The 19,711-nt window shown below is 40.9% G+C and overlaps 1 protein-coding gene across 3 annotated transcripts in view; it reads right to left on the reverse strand.

The window, feature by feature from the left end:
- HSDL2 (hydroxysteroid dehydrogenase like 2) overlaps positions 1–19,711 on the reverse strand; it is an 82,942-nt gene that overhangs the window by 43,268 nt on the left and 19,963 nt on the right. For 2 of the 3 annotated variants that reach the window (XM_025359858.1, XM_025359860.1), the window contains 3 exons: positions 17,795–17,909; positions 12,466–12,569; positions 10,410–10,508 (listed from right to left, as the gene is read on the reverse strand). In XM_025359858.1, coding sequence (XP_025215643.1) covers positions 10,410–10,508; positions 12,466–12,569; positions 17,795–17,909 — 318 coding nt within the window. The remainder of the gene's footprint in view (positions 1–10,409; positions 10,509–12,465; positions 12,570–17,794; positions 17,910–19,711) is intronic. The other variant, XM_025359859.1, reaches the window with a different exon arrangement.

Raw genomic sequence — 19,711 nt, forward strand, 5'->3', positions numbered from 1 at the left:
CATACTAGTCCACAGGACCTATCCACTGCTGCTTCCTCTGCCTTGCATGTTTTCCCTCAGATAACCTTTGGCTAACCGTATTACCCCTAAGACTAACCATATGCTCAAATGTCAAAGTCTATGCTCAAATGTCACCTTCTCAGAAAGGCCAAACCTACCTTCCCTGGTGGTCTGATAGTTAGGACTTGGCACTCTCAGAAAGACCAAACATCTCTTTTCTTTCTTTTTCTTTGAGATAGGGTTTCACTCTGTTGCCCAGGCTGAAGTGCAGTGGTACGATCATGGCTCACTGCAGCCTTGAACTCCTAAGGCTCAGGTGATCCTCCTGCCTCAGCCCCCTGAGTAGTTGGGATGACAGGCACACACCACCACACCCTGCTACTTTTTGTAAAGACGGAGTTCTGCCATGTTGCTCAGGTTGGTCTCGAACTCCTGGGCTCCAGCGATCGGTCTGCTTCGGCCTCCCAAAGCGTTGGGATTACAAGCAGGAGCCACTGCTCCTGGCCTAATGCCAAACCCTTCTACCCTATTTTAAATTACCACCTTCCTTCCTCAATGGCTGAGACTCCAATCCCCTTTCCTTTGTTCTATTTTTCATAACATATTACCTTCTAGCATACTATATACTTTGCCATTCATCATGTTGTCTGTTGAATCTCTCCCAATTAGACTGTAAGTTCCATAAGGACAGAGATTGTTATCTCTTTTGATCTCTGATGTATCTTCAGCAAACAGAACACAGCTTGGCACAAAATAAGGGTCCAATGAATGTTTATTGTATGAATAAAATTTAAAATTCTTAAGAGTCAAAGAAGGCTTTTTCTGACTTTGTTACCCCAGGATCCCAAAGACCTACAGGTGCGGAAATAAAGGAAAGTGGGGGGAGGACAAAGTACAAGTGGTGGTAACAAACTCTTAAATCTCCCATACTAAATGGTAAACTCTTTGAGGGTAAGGATTGTGTCACATTCATCTTAGTACCCACGTGGCCTTGCCTTGCACCAAGTAGACACTTAATAAATTATCTGTCAAATGCGTAACAAGTGAATAGTGCAGAGAACTGTGCCTGGCATGTAAGAATGAATGTTTCGGAAATGAACGAATGTAAAGTGAGAAGTCAGCTGCGCACAGTGGCTCATGCCTGTAATCCCCGTACTTTTGGAGGCTGAGACGGGCAGATCTCCTAAGCTCAGGACTTTAAGATCAGCCTGGCCAACATGGTGAAACCCCATCTCTACTAAAAATACAAAAATTAGCTGGGTGTGGTGGCGTGTGCCTGAAATCCCAGCTACTTGGGAGGCTGTGGCCTGAGAATCGCTTGAACCCGGGAGGAAGAGGTTGCAGTGAGCCAAGATCGCACCACTGCACTCCAGCCTGGGCAACAGAGCGAGACTGTCTCAAAAATAAAAAAAGAGAAAGTGACAAGTAATATAAGGGAGGTACAAAGAGGGAAAATAATGTGTTAGAACTTTGTTACCTCAGAGACTTCCCTTTCTAACTATACTTCCTAACTCTCTATATCAACTTTAATGACAACAATGATGTGAGGGAGGGTGATTGAGAAAGGGTGAGAAAAGGCAAAGAAGTTGAAAAAGAGAGACACGATAAAGTGTGAGCTTTTAATTTTTTTGGCTGTGACCCATAATAGGTAACATTTTCATATATGACACTTATATATGAAACAAAAGCTTATGAAACAATACTGACCCTTCCTCTGTGCAATGCACTCTAATATTTTCTATTCGATTCCACTAGAAATAATAATTTTAAAAAAACACAACAAAACAACTCTGGCTGCTACTCACTAAATCAATTTCACAATCCACTAAATTGATTTCATGCCTCACTAAATTGATTTCATGACTCACCAATGAGTCTTGACATACAGTTTGAGAAATATTGAAGAAGTGCCTTTTTCACTCTTTTTCCCCACTGCGAAAAACACCACTCTTCTGAAAATCTTAAAAGAATTATCTGCTACAGAAACATAAAGGAAACAAAGAAGCAATAAAACATGGTTTTCCTGGGGACCAGGAAAGAAAGGAGTGTTGGCCAAATTGCAGAAGAAAGGAATTTAACCAAATTGATTCCTGGACTACTTAGAAGAAAAAGATGGTGATTGGAAAACTGGCTGCAACCCTCAAATATTCCTAAGAGTTACCTCAGCAGCATGCCCCAGTACTCGGTAAATTCTCACCCATAACCCCTTGTTTCCCCTCATCTACACCACAGGCCATAGAATTTTCAGTACTGCTTGGAGCTGGGGAACTCGCTTTATCCAGTACATAGCAGACAGGAAGCAACAATGAAAAGAAATCCTTCATTTATTCCTAAACTAGAACTCTGGATATGTTTCACACAGCTATATGTGGCAGTTCAGTTCAAGAGCACCACCAGGGCTTTAATAATACTTTGCATAAATGCTGGATTAAATATGCTTTTAAAACCTAACTTCTACCAACCTAGACATACACTAGGTAAAAAGGCCAAAGAAGTATCCCCAGTACCCATGTCTACTGCATGATAACCATCCAATCAATAGTTGTTGGATGATGAATGAATAAACAAAATAATGCCAGAAGAAAGAAGAATGGAAATAAACAATATACTAATATAAGGGTCCTTAGAGGATACAGAAAGACGTTAAATGATACGACTGGGAGAATCAGGAAAATCTGGAATGACAGAAATCCTGTAAGATAAACAACCTGGTTTTTCAAGAAATAAGTGGCAAGAAAAAAAAATGAGTGTAACTGCTTTAGATTAAAAACACTTGAGACTGGCCGGGCGTGGTGGCTCACGCCTGTAATCCCAGCACTTTGGGAGGCTGAGGCAGGTGGATCACGAGGTCAGGAGATCAAGACCATCCTGGCTAATAATGTGAAACGCTGTCTCTATTAAAAATACAAAAAATTAGCCGGGCGTGGTGGCAGGCGCCTGTAGTCCCAGCTACTTGGGAGGCTGAGGAAGGAGAATGGCATGAACCCGAGAGGCGGAGCTTGCAGTGAGCTGAGATCCGGCCACTGCACTCCAGACTGGGTGACAGAGCAAGACTCCATCTCACAAAAAAAAAAACAAAAAAAAACTTGAGACTTATCAAACAAATGCAATGTATGGAACAATTTAGATCCTGATGTAAATAAACCAACTGCAAAGAAAACATTTATGAGACCCTTGAGGGAATTTGAACACTGACTAGATATTAGATGGTATTAAGGTATGTTTGTTAGCTATAATAATTTTGCCTTTTTAAAGAGCCCTAATCATTTAAAAATGCATATTGAAGTATATACAGATGAAATGATGCTATGATTGAGATCTGCTTAAAAATAATGTGGTGAGGGCCGGGCACAATGGCTCACACCTGTAATCCCAGCACTTTGGGAGGCCGAAGTGGGTGGATCACTTGAGGTCAGGAGTTCGAGACCAGCCTGGCCAACATGGCAAAACACCCTCTCTACTAAAGATACAAAAATTAGCCGGGCACAGTGGCGGGCGCCTATAATCCCAGCTACTCTGGAGGCTGGGGCAGGAGAATCACTTAAACCTGGGAGGTGGAGGCTGCAGTGGGCTGAGATCGCGCCACTGCACTCCAGCCTGGGTGACAGAGTGAGACTCTGTCTCAAAAAAATAATTAATTAATAATATAATAATCTGGTGAGGTTAGAAGTGGGTTTAAGGCCGGGCGCAGTGGCTCAAGCCTGTAATCCCAGCACTTTGGGAGGCCGAGACGGGCAGATCACGAGGTCAGGAGATCGGGACCATCCTGGCTAACACAGTGAAACCCTGTCTCTACTAAAAAAAATACAAAAACTAGCCCGGCGAGGTGGCGGGCGCCTGTAGTCCCAGCTACTTGGGAGGCTGAGGCTGAAGAATGGTGTAAACCCGGGAGGCGGAGCTTGCAGTGAGCTGAGATCCGGCTACTGCACTCCAGCTTGGGCGACAGAGCGAGACTCTGTCTCAACAAGAACAACAAAAAAAGAAGTGGGTTTAAAGGGAGATGGAGGTGGGAGGGCTGATAAAACTAGATTGGCCATGTGGTGAAATCGCTGAAGCGGAATTGTACATGATGTACTAGTCTCCCTACTTGTATACATGTTTGTACATATGTTTGACTTTTTTCATAAGTAAAAGTTTGAAAAATATGCAACAAAGGGCTTTAGAGGTTATTTATAATACTGAATTTTATATAAGGGGAAACTAGGTACAAACAGCTACTGCAGCTCACACAGCTAAGAAGAATATGTGCAATACAGAAACTGAATTATTTTATTTTTATTTTTTCGAGGGACTGGTTCTTTAGTTCATAAAGACACTTGTCAATATTCAGTATCAAAACAGTTGCACTATTGATTTTTCTTTCTCCCAATCAGCCCCAAAGAGACTACACCAAAGGCTAGTACATTTTAAACCAATAAGCTGCAGGATGTACACCTAACAGACCTCATAGAAACCTTACCAGGGCAGAGAGTGGTGGCTCATGCCTATAATCCCAGCACTTTGGGAGACCAAAATGGGTGGATCCCCTGAGGTCAGAAGTTTGAGACTAGGCTGGTCAAAATGGCGCAACCCCATCTCTACTAAAAATACAAAAATTAGCCAGGCATGGTGAAAGGCTCCTGAAGTCCCAGCTGCTTGGGAGGTTGAGGCATGAGAATCGCTTGAACCCAGGAGACGGAGGTTGCAGTGAGCTGAGATCATGCCACTGCACTCCAGCCTGGGTGACAGAGCAAGACTCCGTCTCAAAAAAAAAAAAAAAAAAAAAAAAAAAAGCCTTACCAGAAAGTGGGGATTGGGTAGGAAAGAAACTTTAAAAGATGAGCAAAGTGCCAACCCACAGAGCATAGAGGCTATCACAGCCAGACGGAGGTGGCCAGGGTGCCACAAACCCAAAGAAGCAAAGAGAAACTGAGTAATTTTAAATACTAATGTGACGTTTGGATATTTCATCAAAATTAGTTCTGGCAGGGCACAGTAGCTCACGCCTGTAATCCCAACAATTTAGGACGCCGAGGTGCAAGGATTTCCTGAGCCCAGGAGTTCGAGACCAACCTGGATAACATGGCAAGACCCTATCTCCACAAAAAAAAACAAAACTAAACTAAAAAGCCAGCTGGGCATGGTGGTATGTGCCTGTGGTCCTAGCTATTCAGGAGGTTGAGGCAGGAAGATGGCTTGAGCCCAGGAGGTCAAGGCTACAGTGAGCTGTGATCATGCCATTGCACTCCAGCCTGGGTAACAGGGCAAGATTTTATCTCAAAATAAATAAATAAAAATCAGTTCTATCATTTCTTTACCTGAAGTATATTATATGGTTAATTGAGAATCTGGAATACAGAATAACTGTGCTAAAAAGAAAATTAACAAAATGTGACACCGAGAATATGAAAGCTCAAAGGCTCTCACAGAAGAGAAGATACAGATGGAACTAATTTCCATAATTAATAGATTATGGAAGCCTATTTGCAACTTTACAATCAAGAGTTCAAACATTTGAAGAGTATCTAGGTAGATTACCTCTCTGGTTGCATTATATTTATATGATTTATTTGCCCTAACAAAATTTGTAAACCACTAATGGCAGAAACAATATGTTACTGCTTAATTCTCCAATAGTTCCAAGTTTGAGATATGACTAAAAAGTAATATTTCAATTTTATTAAGCATTTAAAAACTTACATGGAGATTTTATGGTAGTTCAGTATAAGTTGCCAACTTACCAAGTCCACTTAGTAGATAGGAACATTACACAAAAGTTTCCAGCAAATCAAGTAAGACCTTAATGCCTTAACTATCACATTTAATACTAACACAGCATTAAGTAGTAGAAAGGATGCAAGAACTGAAGTTAAAAAAAGGGAAGAAACTGTGTATATATAATGATGAAAAGAAAAGCCTTCCCATTATTGACAAGAACACAACAAATATACGTCCCATCATTGTTACTATTCAACATTATTCTAAAAGGATTAGCTAATCTAATAAGAAATAGAAACATAATTTAACATATAAAGAAAAGGCAGAAACACAATTGTCACCTTTTGTGATAAGACTTTAAACCTAAAAAAACTAGGAGAATCTGCAGAAAACTTTTTAGTACTAATAAGAGAGTTCAGTTTACTAGTATATTTGTAATAAAGATATATCATTTTTATATTTATATATACTTTAACAAATTAGAAAATATATTGAAAACAATAAAAATATAAAATATTGGCTGGGTGTGGTGGCTCATGCCTGTAATCCCGGCAGTTTGGGAGGCCGAGGCAGGCGGATCATGAGGTTAGGAGATCGAGACCATCCTGGCAAACACGGTGAAACCCCGTCTCTACCAAAAATACAAAAAAAAATTAGCCGGGCGTGGTGGTGGGCGCCTGTAGTCCCAGCTTCTCGGGAGGCTGAGGCAGGAGAATGGCGTGAACCCGGGAGGCGGTGGAGCTTGCAGTGAGCTGAGATATTTTATATATATATATATATAAATAAATATATATATAAAATATAAAATATATATATATATAAAATATATATATATATATAAAATATCTAGTAATATATTTAACTAAAATGGATAGGACTAGTCTTCTGCTTCCGGAAATACGTTTTCTTTTTTTCACTGCTGGGGGCTGGCATCCCTAACACCGCATTGTTCATGGATCAACTATATGATGACTTATAAACTCTAAAGGGCTGTCTCATTACAATAAAACTATAAATAAGCAATAAGCATTTTTTAAAAGCACTGCTGGGCTCTCAATAAGTCAAGAGAAAACTACTAGTGAAGGCTAGAGAGAAGGAGAGAAGAGAGTGCAGTAAAGCAAGAAAAAAAGAAACCAAGGACATAAGAACTGGAATGTTATTATAGAGTATATGATTACCTGCACAGAAAATCCAAGAGACTCTAAATTATTAGACTCAACAAGAAAGTTTAGAAAGATAGCTGCCTATAATGTTTAAATGCAAAAACATTTCTACACCCTAGCACCAAACAGAAAATATAATTTTTTTTAAAGATACCATCTAGGGCAGGTGTGTGTGGTGGCTCATGCCTATAATCCCAGCACTTTGGGAGGCCAAGGCAGGAGGATCATCTGAGGTCAGGAGTTCAAGACCAGCCCGGCCAACATGGTGAAACCCTATCTCTACTAAAAATACAAAAATTAGCTGGGCATGGTGGCGAGTGCCTGTAATCCCAGCCATTTGGGAGACTGAGGCACAAGAATCACTTGAGCCTCAGAGGCAGAGGTTGCAGTGAGCCGAGTGCGCCACTGCACTCCAGCCTAGGCAACAGAGTAAGACTGTCTCAAAAAACAAACAAACAACAACAACAAAGACACTATCTAGAATTGTAGCTGCCTCAAAACGAGATGGTGAGAAAGCGTTCCCTTCCCTAATCTTCCCATGCTCATATGGGTCCTTCAGAATTCAGTGACTTCTGGCCTGGTGCAGTGGCTCATGCCTGTAATCCCAGCACTTTGGGAGGCCGAGGCAGGTGGATCACCTGAGGTCAGGAGTTTGAGACCAGTCTGGCCAACATGGTGAAACCCCCTCTCTATTAAAAATACAAAAATTTGCTGGGCATGATAGTGCACGCCTGTAGTCCCAGCTACTCGGGAGGCAGAGGTTGCAGTGAGCCAAGATTGTGCCACTGCACTCCAGCCTGGGTGACAAGAACAAAACTCTGTCTCAAAAAAAAAAAAAAAAGAAAGAAAAGAAAAGAATTCAATGACTTCCACATTTCCCTCTTCCCCAAAATCTAGGTTTTGAAGACTGTGTAGTCAAAATTTAGCCGGGCACAGCGGCGGGCGCCTATACTACAGACAAGTATTAAACTTTTCTCTTCTCCTATCTCTTCAACGTAGAGAGTTGATATTTGGTACCTGTATTTCATATTCCCAGTTATTCTAGGTAATCCATGTACATTTGACCATATATTAAATATACTACAGGTTTATTTGCTAGCCATTATTTTCTCTCCTCTTTTTTTCTGACTCCTATCTTGAAAACTCTCTGTTCTGACAGATTTGCTGCTTGGTTAACAGCCCTTTCTATAAGACTCTTCTCAAGTGTGGTAGCATATCCACATATCTTCCCTTCATCTTGTCAATAAATAACTATCTTGGCTGAGTCCCTTTCCATCAGTAACGTACAGATGTTATTCCACTGCCTTCTAGTTTCTGGCACTGAAGATAAAAGAGTCTGCAATCTTTTTCCTTTGTAAGTAACATATATTCTGCCTGAAGGCTTGGAAGATTTTTTTATCCTTGAAATTCTGAAGTTCTCCCAGATGTCTTTCTCCCCCTCATAAATTCAGCCTCAAATCTGGTCAATCTTTTAGTCTACATCCATATCGGTCTTTCTTCTGCTCAAGGGAATTGTTTCCTATTAGTCATTCAATTATTGTTTCTCCTCTATTTGTTCTCTTTCCCGATATCCTTCTGGGACTTCTGATATTTGCATGTGAAGTTCCCTGGATGTGTCCTCTAAGCCTCTCTCCATTTTCTTCAGGGTGTTTTTGCTCTTCTGAGATATTTCTTGCAGTAGACTATCCAAGCTGCTTACTCAGGTGTTACTCAACATCCAACCCTTCAACTACTATATACATATATGTATTTTATTTGTTTTTTTTGTTTGTTTGTTTGTTTTTTGAGACGGAGTCTTGCTCTGTCGCCCAGGCTGGAGTGCAGTGGCGCCATCTCGACTTACTGCAAGCTCCGCCTCCCGGGCTCACACCATTCTCCTGCCTCAGCCTCCCGAGTAGCTGGGACTACAGGCGCCCGACACCATGCCCGGCTAATTTTTTGTGTTTTTAGTAGAGACGGGGTGTCACCGTGTTAGCCAGGATGGTCTCGATCTCCTAACCTCGTGATCCGCCCGTCTGGGCCTCCCAAAGTGCTGGGATTACAGGCATGAGCCACCGCACCCGGCCCATTATGTATTTTAAAAACACAATCTATTTTTAGTTCCAGAAAGCATTTTTCATACTATAATTCAATCTCTTATGTTATGATTTTTCTTTTTGAACTGAGGTATTTTCTGTTTCTTTAGCAGTTTTATTTCACTGAAAACTACTATTCTGGGTATTCTGTTTATTTTTTCTGTGTCTGGATATTGGGTCCTCTTAGCTGTACTACCATTTTTCTTTGTTTCCTCATAGCACTGTTCACCCTTATGTAGCTTTTTTTTTTTGAGACAGTCTCGCTCTGTCACCAGGATAGTTTAAACAATGCCAGCGTTGCCAGCAGTAGTAAGTTATCATATCAGATATACTAGTCACTGAATCTATTTTGGGACTTGATGAAGTCTCCGAGGTCTCCTCACTTCCACACCTCAAGGATAGGAAATACTTACCTTGCCTGTTGAGCCACCCCATTGAGTCCTCAGATCTCCATGGTCAAAGCCCTCTCCAGGAACTTCTGAGTATCTGTTCTTTCTCAAGTTCTCTCCCCTGGCTCCATTCTGTCCTCTAGCTCAGAAAGAACAGTCTTTCACAAGCTTCTCAAGTTCCTTCTCTTACAGAATCAAGTCCTACTCCTTCCTTCCTAGTCCTACCTGCCCCAATCAGGGGAACGGAAGGGACAGCAGGGACATGACTTCCAGTAGTCATCTTCCTAGAAACCCCCTCTGCCGGCAAATTCAGTGAAAAAGATTCCAATTTGCCATCAGTAGAAGTGATTTTTCTTTGTTTTTGTGGTTTTTTTCCCAAGACGGAGTCTCACTGTCTCCCAGGCTGGAGTGCAGTGGTGCGATCTCGGCTCACTGCAAGCTCAGTCTCCCAGTTTCATGCCATTCTCCTGCCTCAGCCTCCCGAGCAGCTGGGACTACAGGCACCCGCCACCATGCCCAGCTATTTTTTTTATTTTTAGTAGAGACGGGGTTTCACCGTGTTAGCCAGGATGGTCTCAATCTCCTGACCTTGTGATTCGCCCGCCTTCGTCTCCCAAAGTGCTGGGATTACAGGCGTGAGCCACTGCGCCCGGCCTAGAAGTGTTTTAAAAAATGTAATGAGGCTGGCACAGTGGCTCATGCCTGTAATCCCAGCACTTTGGGAGGCTGAGGAGGCTGTATCACTTGAGGCAAGAAGTTCAAGACCAGCCTGGCAAACGTGGCAAAACCCCCTTTCTACTAAAAAAAATACAAAAAAAATTTTTAAAATGTAATGAAGAGGCTGGGCACAGTGGCTCACACCTGTAATCCCAGCACTTTGGGAGGCCGAGGCTGGCAGATCACGAGGTCAAGGGATTGAGACCAGCTGCTTGGGAGGCTGAGGCACAAGAACTGCTGGAACCCGGGAGGCAGAGGTTGCAGTGAGCCGAGATCACACCACTGCACTCCACCCTGGATCAAAAAAATAATAAGTGTCAGGGACAATACATGAAAATCTAACAAATGAAGTTTTTAAAAATACATACCTGTTTTAGGCCATAATGCATTGACTGCAATTTCACCTTTAAATTCTTCTGCCATTCCAAGCACATACATAGACATACCATACTTAGCAATGGTATAAGCTGAAAGAAGCACAAAAAATAATAATCTAATTATAAAAGAAATTAATTTGATTAACTTGTGAGTAGAAATAACCAATTTTTCTATTACTATTTTCTTCCCGATATATGTGTGTATGTATGTATATACATATATATGTGTATATGTGTGTGTATACATATATGTATATACATGTGTATACATACAACATATCCACACACAGATATATATCAGGAAGAAAACAGTAATACACACATGTATACAGACACACATACATATATACATATGTATACACATATTCTTTTTTTTTTTTGAAACAAGGTCTCACTCTATCACTTGGGCTGGAGTGCAGTGGTGTAATCATGACTCACTGCAGCCTCTACCTCCTGGGCTCAAGCGACCCTCCCACCTCAGCCTCCCAAGTAGCTGGGACTATGGGCACGTGCCACCAAGCCTGACTAATTTTTCAATTTGTTGTAGAGACAGGGCTTTGCCATGTTGCCTAGCCTGGTCTTGAACTCCTGGGCTCAAGCAATCCACCTGCCTTGGTCTCCCAAAGTGCTGGGATTACAGGTATGAGCCACCACACTCAGCCTCCCTGATATATTTTTGAGAATTCTTTTCAATAATATAAAATATAACTTTTAAATGTACTATTTTCTAAAGAACAGTTTTTATAGAAGTGAACAGAGATGAAATCGTTTTATATATTTCCCTCCTAATATTTGATTAAAATAAAAGTGACAGTAATAAACTTTCATTTTTCTTAATACTATAAGGGTAAATTACATTACATTATTATTTCTTAATATGTTACACCTTTTTTTTTTTTTTTTTTTTTTTGAGACGCAGTTTCACTCTGTTGCCCAGGCTAGAGCACAGTGGTGTGATCTTGGCTCACTGCAAACTCCACCTCCCTGGTTCAAGTGATTCTTGTGCCTCAGCCTCTGAGTAGCTGGGATTACAGGTGTGTGCCACCATGCCCAGCTAATTTTTGTATTTTTAGTAGAGATGGAGCTTCACTATGTTGGCCAGGCTGGTCTCAAACTCCTGGCCTCAAGTGCTCTGCCTGCCTCGGCTTCCCAAAGTGCTGGGATTACAGATCTGAACCACCATGTCTGGACTCTTTTTTTTTTTTTTTAAGTATGAAAGTGTTTATTTAAAGGGAAACTGCTGCTAGTAAAACAATCATTACAAAAGGCTGCAAATGTATTTAACCTAGTCAATTAAAGTGGAACTTCTTTCAGTTTTGCTCTGTGGGTTCCCATTCCAAGTGCCTTTCCAAATGTTAGTGAATTGTGCTGAAATAAAAACTAAGTGTTTGATACAACTATTTTAAAGGAGGCACCTATACGTAAATCTTGTTGCTTAGCATATTTACCTTAAACCATTGGTATGCTATGAAAGGTAATAGTTTTTTTTTTTTTTGTCGTGTTTTGTTTTTTTTTTTTTTTTTGAGTCAGGGTCTCTCTCTGTCACCCAGGCGGGAGTGCATACCATGATCATAGCTCACTGCAGCCTCAAACTCCTGGGCTCAAGCGATCCTCCCACCTCAGCCTCCCAAGTAGCTAGGACTACAGGTGCATACCTGGCTAAGAAAAATAAAGTATCCCATAGATAGTTTTTAACCAACTTTATAGATGAATAAATTACACACAGTAAAACACACTCATTGGGAAATGAAAGAGCTTTCTGAAATGGTAAAAATCTGTATCTTGATTTGGATGTTGGTTATATACATTTCTCAAAATTCATCAAACTGAACCATTAAGAGCTGGGCATTTTATTGAATGTAAATTATGCCTCAGTTTTTTAAATTACAGATAAAAGATTAAGAATCTGCTTTCCAAATGCCACTTAATGATTTGGCATAGAAAATTCAATGCTGATTGTTATGTGCAGATTATGATTACATCAGACATACACAGATTTAATTCAAAACAAATTAAGCACAAACCATCCCCTCACCCTACCACCTACCACAGTGCTCTTTGAACCAAACTGGATTTAGGTTTAGTGGTGGACTGATATTGAGGATATGAGCAACTTTACTCTTTTTCAAATAAGGAATACATGCTTTAGATCTGAAAGCAAAAGAAAATACAAGTCAAATTAAACAGCTTTCTAAATTTCTCCTTTTTTTTTTTTTTTTTTAAGAGACGGGGCCTCACTCTGTTGCCCAGGCTGGAGTGCATGGCTCAATCACAGTTTGCTAAAGCCTTGAGTTCCTGGGCGCCTGGGCTCAAGCAATCCTCCCGCCTCAGCTTTCCGAGTAGCTGGAACTACAGGTGTGCACCACCATGCTCCGCTAATTTTTGTAATTTTTTTTTTTTTTTTTTGAGATAGGGTCTAGCATTGTTGCCCAGGCTGGTCTTGAACCCCTTGGACTCAAGCACTCCTCCTACCTCAGCCTCCCGAAGTGCCAGGATTACAGGTTTACAGGTGTAAAGTTAGCTACCAGCTAACTTCTCCTTTTTCTTTTTTTTTTTTTTTAATTTTAAGACAGGGTGTCTCTGCTGCCAGGATGGAGTGCATTAGTATGATCACATCTCATTGTAGCCTCTACCTCCCCAGCTCAAGCGGTCCTCTCACCTCAGCCTCCTAAGTAGCTGGGACTACAGGCATGTGCCAGCATGCCCAGCTACCTGGATAGTTTTTGTAATTTTTTTTTTTTTTTTTTTTTTTTTAGAAACAGGGTCTTGCTATGTTGCCCAGGCTTGTCTCAAACTCCTGGACTCAAGCGATCTACCCACCTCAGCCTCCCAAAGTACTAGGATTATAAGCGTGAGCCATCATGCCGGGCCAATCCACCTTTTTTTTTTTTTGAGACGGAGTCTCACTCTGTTGCCCAGGCTGGAGTGAAGTGGCGCGATCTCAGCTCACTGCAAGCTCCGCCTCCCGGGTTCACGCCATTCTCCTGCCTCAGCCTCCCGAGTAGCTGGGACTACAAGGCGCCCGCCACCACGCCCAGCTAATTTTTTGTATTTGTAGTAGAGATAGGGTTTCACTGTGTTAGCCAGGATGGTCTTGATTTCCCAACCTCATGATCCACCCGCCTCAGCCTCCCAAAGTGCTGGGAATACAGGTGTGAGCCACCGCCCGCCTGGCCAAAATAGAAATATTTCATTATGAATTTTCATTTTATAACATACCTTTCATAGAAGGCCAAAACTCTGACACTTTTCTTTGACCCAAAGGTCAGTGTGAGGTCTTTCATTTGGCATTGCAATCTGCTTTTAACTGGGAGCAATATTTAATTTTATTTAGTGGATTTTTTTTTACGCAGCTGTTTATAAAGGTAGGCACTTTCAATAGTGAATAGAATCTTTGTGCAAGACTTTTAACTTTAATTTTTTTTTTAAATAGAGACAGGGTTCACTGTGTTGCCCAGGTTGGTCTCGAACTTCTGGGCTCAAGTAATCCACCCGCCTCGGCCTCCCAAAGTGCAGAGATTACAAGCAGGAGCTACCCCACCTGGTCTATTTTGTTTTTAATTGAACCTTCACATCTAAAAATGTGGGTTAAGACATCACTTTCATTTTTGAAAAATGACCTCAATACAGGAAAGTAGACTAAATTGTTTTTGCCAAATGGGCTTTCCAAAGACATAACTTCACAAGGAAAAAAACAAACAGACTCATACATTTATGTACACATCAGTCATAATGTCAGTTTAAAACGTCAAGTCCATAGTTATGATTACCAATTTTGACAAATCTACATAAAATTCAGTGCTTTACTTGTATTGATCATCTTGTGGAAAGAAAACATGTATGTTTTTAACTTTGTTAGTAGGGAGCAATTCCTAGCAAATGATACAATGAACAAACAATTTCTGCACCCCTGCAAAACATATATCTACATTTGTTTAGATTTTTAATAAGTCTAAAGTTAACACTGACCACTACTACAGCACTGTCTATAGTTATGATTACTAGTTTTGACAAATCTACCTTAAACTTGCCAAGATATCTGTCAATACCTTAGAAGTCATTTCATGTCATGAATACCCAGTCTAAAACCTTTTTAATCACTTCGAAATTCTCCTGACGCCATATACCTAGGTGTGTGGTACAAGTTTAGTAACCCTTATGCTTGGGAGCAGAATTGTTTCAGATTCCATTCTGAAATATCTGCATTATACTTAACCAGTTCAACATCCCTACTCCAAAAATCTGAAATCCATAATGTTCCAATGAGCATTTCTTTTGAGCGTTGAGTCAGCACTCAAAGTTTCAGATCTCAGAGCATCCTGGATTTGGGATTTTCAAACCAGGGATACTCAACCTGTATATGTATATCCGTGGCTTCATCACAATAGAAACTGCCAGAAATCATTAAACTTATTCACACAACATGCCCTTGACTAAGCCTTAGTTTAACGTGTTGAGCAAGAGTATTCCTGGCTAGGTTTATATTTTTAAGCATTTGTTTAAACAAATACTTAACTTTCAATTGAACTTATTTCACAAAGTTGCCAGCTGTAAAAGATTTTGATTCCCATATAATTTTTTTCTAGTACCATGACAGTATCACATAGCAACATTGCCTATTTTATTTGAAAATAAACACAAACTCTTGAAAAATGAATTCCTTTTCTAGTTCAAGTTTTTCACCACAATCTATATGCTTGCCATAATTCTTTTTTTCTTTTTGAGACAGAGTCTCACTCTGTCGCCCAAGCTGGAGTACAGCGGTGCGATCTTGGCTTACGGCAGCCTCTGCCTCCTGGGTTCAAGCGATTCTTCTGCCTCAGCCTCCGGAGTAGTCGAGTAACAGGTGCGTACCACCATGCCCGGCTAATTTTTTGTATTTTTAGTAGAGACAGGGTTTCTACCATGTTGGCCTGGCTGGTCTTAAACTCCTGACCTCAGGTGATCTGCCTGCGCTGGCCTCCCAAAGTGCTGGGATTAAAAGCCACCATGCCCAGCCAGTTGCCATAATTCTTGCTATGGTTGGGTTCAATATGGTTTCATTCAATAGAGACATACCTTACATAGTGAATTTGTAGAAATATGCCTCATATCTACAAACAAGTAAGCTTTCACCCATTTTACTTGAATATACGGCCCTCTTGGCATAAGTCTCATTTTCCTACTTCAGAGAAAGATGTGGCTATGAGAAATATTTCACTTTCCTCTTTCATATAAGAAAAAACAACAGTGTAAACACAATGATATAACTTGTTAGCCTGTCCTCAGCATCCAGAAGACAACAGAGCTCTGGCCCCATCTAATGAGGTAGTTGATACCCTGCCACTCAGCTACAGCAATATTGCCATGTGGTAATGCTTCTCTATGTGGCCAGATCTTCTAACATTTCAAGAAAAGCTAGCAATCTGGACTTTTACATAAATCTTCTAGTTTTTTCAACATAAGCAACCAATAAAGTTTTTGAGACAGGGTCTCGCTCTGTCACCCAGGCTGGAGTGCAGTAGCGTGATCTCAGCTCACAGCAACGTCCACCTCCCAGATTCAGGCAATCCCCCCACTTCAGCTTCCTGAGTAGCTAGGACTACAGGCACATGTGCCACCATCCCCAGCTAATTTTTCTATTTTTTGTAGAGACAGGGTTTTGCCATGTTGTCTAGGCTGGTTTTGAACTCCTGGGCTCAAGTGACCCGCCTGGCTCAGTCTCCCAAAGTGCTGGGATTCCAAGCATGAGCCGCCCTGCCTGGCCCTAACTAATAAAAGTTTGAATGTAGGTAACTCATGAAAATAATTTTGTTTTAACACTGTCTGGGCCAAGTTTTGCAGACCCAACAAAACATACCTGAGGGAAAAATTCAGGACTCTAACTTAATAACTTAGATATTTAACCCTCATGACCAACCCTATAACATTCTACTTTATTATTGCCATTTTAAAAGTAAAGAAACTGAATCTGCAAGAAGTTAAGTTACTTGTCCAAGGTCACAAAATAGAAAGTCATGAAGGGTGAGTGTTAAGATTTGAATCCAAGCAGTCTTATTCCAAAGTCTGAGCTCCTAACCACCTGTTCTGTGTGTAATAAGATACACGTAAGGTACAGAAGCAAGTTCTACCCTGATGTCTCCTGATACTCACATGGAAAATGATAGAATCAGAGGGTAAATAAACAAATAAATAAATGGACAATAAGACGGGTTGTCTGATGAATCCAGAACAGATCAGGACTATGTTCTTTCATTTGATATTCTACATTTCCCCAGCAAAGCCCAAAAAAGTGTTAGCCTTTTTATTGGTTACAATAAAGTGTGATTCATAATGAGAATGACCTTACTGTTATTTAAATAACTAAAACCTAAGTCTTTTTTTTTTTTATTTAACTCCAGTTCTTTTTCAGAGGAAGAAGACTATTGCTGGCTTCAGTAATCAGAAACAGTTCTATGAAAGGACTGTGTCCTATGAAAGACAGAGTATACATGTAAGTATTTACACATGCAAATATTTGAGAAAATGCTTGAGCTACACTTTAGTCCTTTTTTTTAATTTGGAGACAGAGTCTTTCTCTGTCCAGGCTGGAGTGCAGTGGCATGATCACAGCTCACTGCAGCCTCAAACTCCTGGGCTCAAGGGATCCTCTTGCCTCAGCCTCCTGAGTAAATGAGACCACCACCATGGTCTCAGTAGGCACACACCACTATGCCTGCCTGATTTAAAAAAATTTTTTTGGTAGAGACAGCGTCTTGCCATCTTGTGCATCTCAGTCTCGATCTCCTGGTCTCCAATAATCCTCCCCTCACCCAAAGTGTGGAAATTACAGGTGTGAGCTACCGCACTCAGCCTACTTTAGTCTTTCCTAAATTCATAGAGAAAAGGAGCTCCAAATAAAGCTATTTAAAATACTATTGGGCCGGGTGTGGTGGCTCATGCCTGTAATCCCAGCACTTTAGGAGGCCAAGGTGGGTGGATCACCTGAGGTCAGGAGTTCAAGACCAGCCTGGCCAACATGGTGAAACCCTGTCTCTACTAAAAATACAAAAAATTGGCTGGGTATGGTGGTGGGCGCCTGTAATCCCAGCTACTCGGGAGGCTGAGGCAGGAGAATCGCTTGAACCTGGGAGGCAGAGGTTGCAGGGAGCTGAGATCGTGCCACTGCACTCCAGCCTGGGCAACAAGAACGAAACTCCATCTCAAAAAAATATATATAAAAAAATAATAAAATAAAATATAATACTATTGACCGAATGAAGGACTTTTAGGCCTTTATAAGGATTGACTAGATTTTGAACTACACTGTTAATTTGACTCAAATCTGTTTACAACTAAGTAAGTTCCCTGAGAGAACACCACAACATCCTCCCCCACAACTCTTCTTGCAAACTTACGTAAGGTAGGTGCCTCTGGTGTTCACGTTCATCATCAGATCCACTCTCTTAGTAGGTGTGTCCAGTGTGTTGGTCAAGCTAATGGCACTGGCGTTATTTACCAGAATATCAATTCCTGTTTTCAAAATTGAAAAATCAATTTCCTTTTAATGTAAGACTTTTTATCACACACCAAAAAAGCATTTACTCTCTTCTGAACCCTCAGTTGATTCACAAATACAGTCATGTACCACACCTAACATCTCAGTCAACAATGGACCATATATATGCAACATGGTCCCTTAAGATGGTAACACTATATTTTTATTTTATCTTTTTTCTGTCTAAATATGTTCAGATACATACTTACTGTTGGGTTACAAACGCCTACAGTAGTCAGTACAGTAACATGTTATACAGGCTTATAGCCTGGAAGCAATAGGCTATGCCATACAGCCTAGGTATGTGGTCAGCTAGACTATCTAGGTTTCTGTAATTACACTCTACATTCACACGATCATAAAATCGCCTAATAATGCCTTTCTCAGAACATATCCCCATCATTAAGCAATGCGTGGCTGTACGTCTTTTAGATAATATGACTGAACACTAGCAATGCAAGACTGGTAGCTGTTTCAAAATAGCACCTGCATGATTGTCTCTAGCACCATGGAGACATAGCCAATTGCCAGAGTTCCACATGAAACTAAAAGGAGGCTTAGTCTTTGGTGGTTTGTAGCTTCCACTCTTATCTGTTCTCTTACCTCCTGGTTGTCCCTCCCTGTCTCCATAAACCTTGGATCAAATTCCTTAAAGTCTTCCTTCCTCTCTAGCATGAAGTTTCAAAGGCCTGTCCTCCTTCCAAGCATAGTAGTCTCCCTTCCCCCAAGGCCCCTCACTTAAAGAGAAAGGCTCCTTTCTGGTCCTGAGAACTGGGAAAAGAGAAAGACCTACTGTTTCAATCCCAGGCAAATCATCAAAGTGGATCAATTTTGTTTTAGTGACTCATACACACACACAAAAAAATAAACCAAAGTAACTACTATTTCTGCAAATTCTATCTAGCTTCCACCTATAAGCAACAAGTTTTGTTTACAGTTATATGCTTAGTGAAATAACATTAAAGGAAAATGGTAAAATACAAAAACTCTGTCAAACATTTTTTATTTGTTTCTATCTGGTCTTCATTATTCTTTGTAAGGTGCACTTAATGATAGTTGTGTAACAATATAATAAACTTGGACATCACTGAACTGTACACTGAAAAATAGGATGGTAAATTTTATGTTATGTGTATTTTACCACAATTTTTAAAAGTTAAATAATAAACGCAAGCCTAGGGACAATGGCTCATGCCTGTAACCCCAGCACTTTGGGAAGCTGAGGCGGGTGGATCCCTTGAGGTCAGGAGTTTGAGACCAGACTGGCCAACATGGTGAAACCCCATCTCTACTAAAAATACAAAAATTAGCTAGGCCTGGTGGTGGGCGCCTATAGTCCCAGCCTTTCGGGAGGCTGAGGTTGGAGGATCACCTGAGCCCATGAGGCCAAGCCTGCGGTGAGCCACAATCATGCCACTGCACACCAGTCTGGGTGACAGAGTGAGACCCTGTTTGAAAAAAAAAACTAAAACTGAATGAATATGGGAGAATTGAAAAGTCAGCTTTCTCCCCTTAGTTCCTCCCCAAAAATTAGTGGATAAACTAATTACATCAAATCCTAAGGGGCACTAGTTAGCCACTTTTACTTCTAGGTGAAGTCATTTTAGATAAAATATCCTGCAGTTGAGTGTGGCACATTTTACAATTAGGGTCCTATCAGTTGGACAAACATCATTTTGCATTTTCTCTCCTCTTCTGACACGGGCATTCACATTTCTTTGGGAAAGGCTGCCAGCTAGGGGTAAGATTTTGGATTTAAGGGAAGAGGCCCCACTTG

This window comes from Theropithecus gelada, chromosome 15 (assembly GCF_003255815.1).
Source record: "Theropithecus gelada isolate Dixy chromosome 15, Tgel_1.0, whole genome shotgun sequence".
Classification (NCBI taxonomy): domain Eukaryota; kingdom Metazoa; phylum Chordata; class Mammalia; order Primates; family Cercopithecidae; genus Theropithecus; species Theropithecus gelada.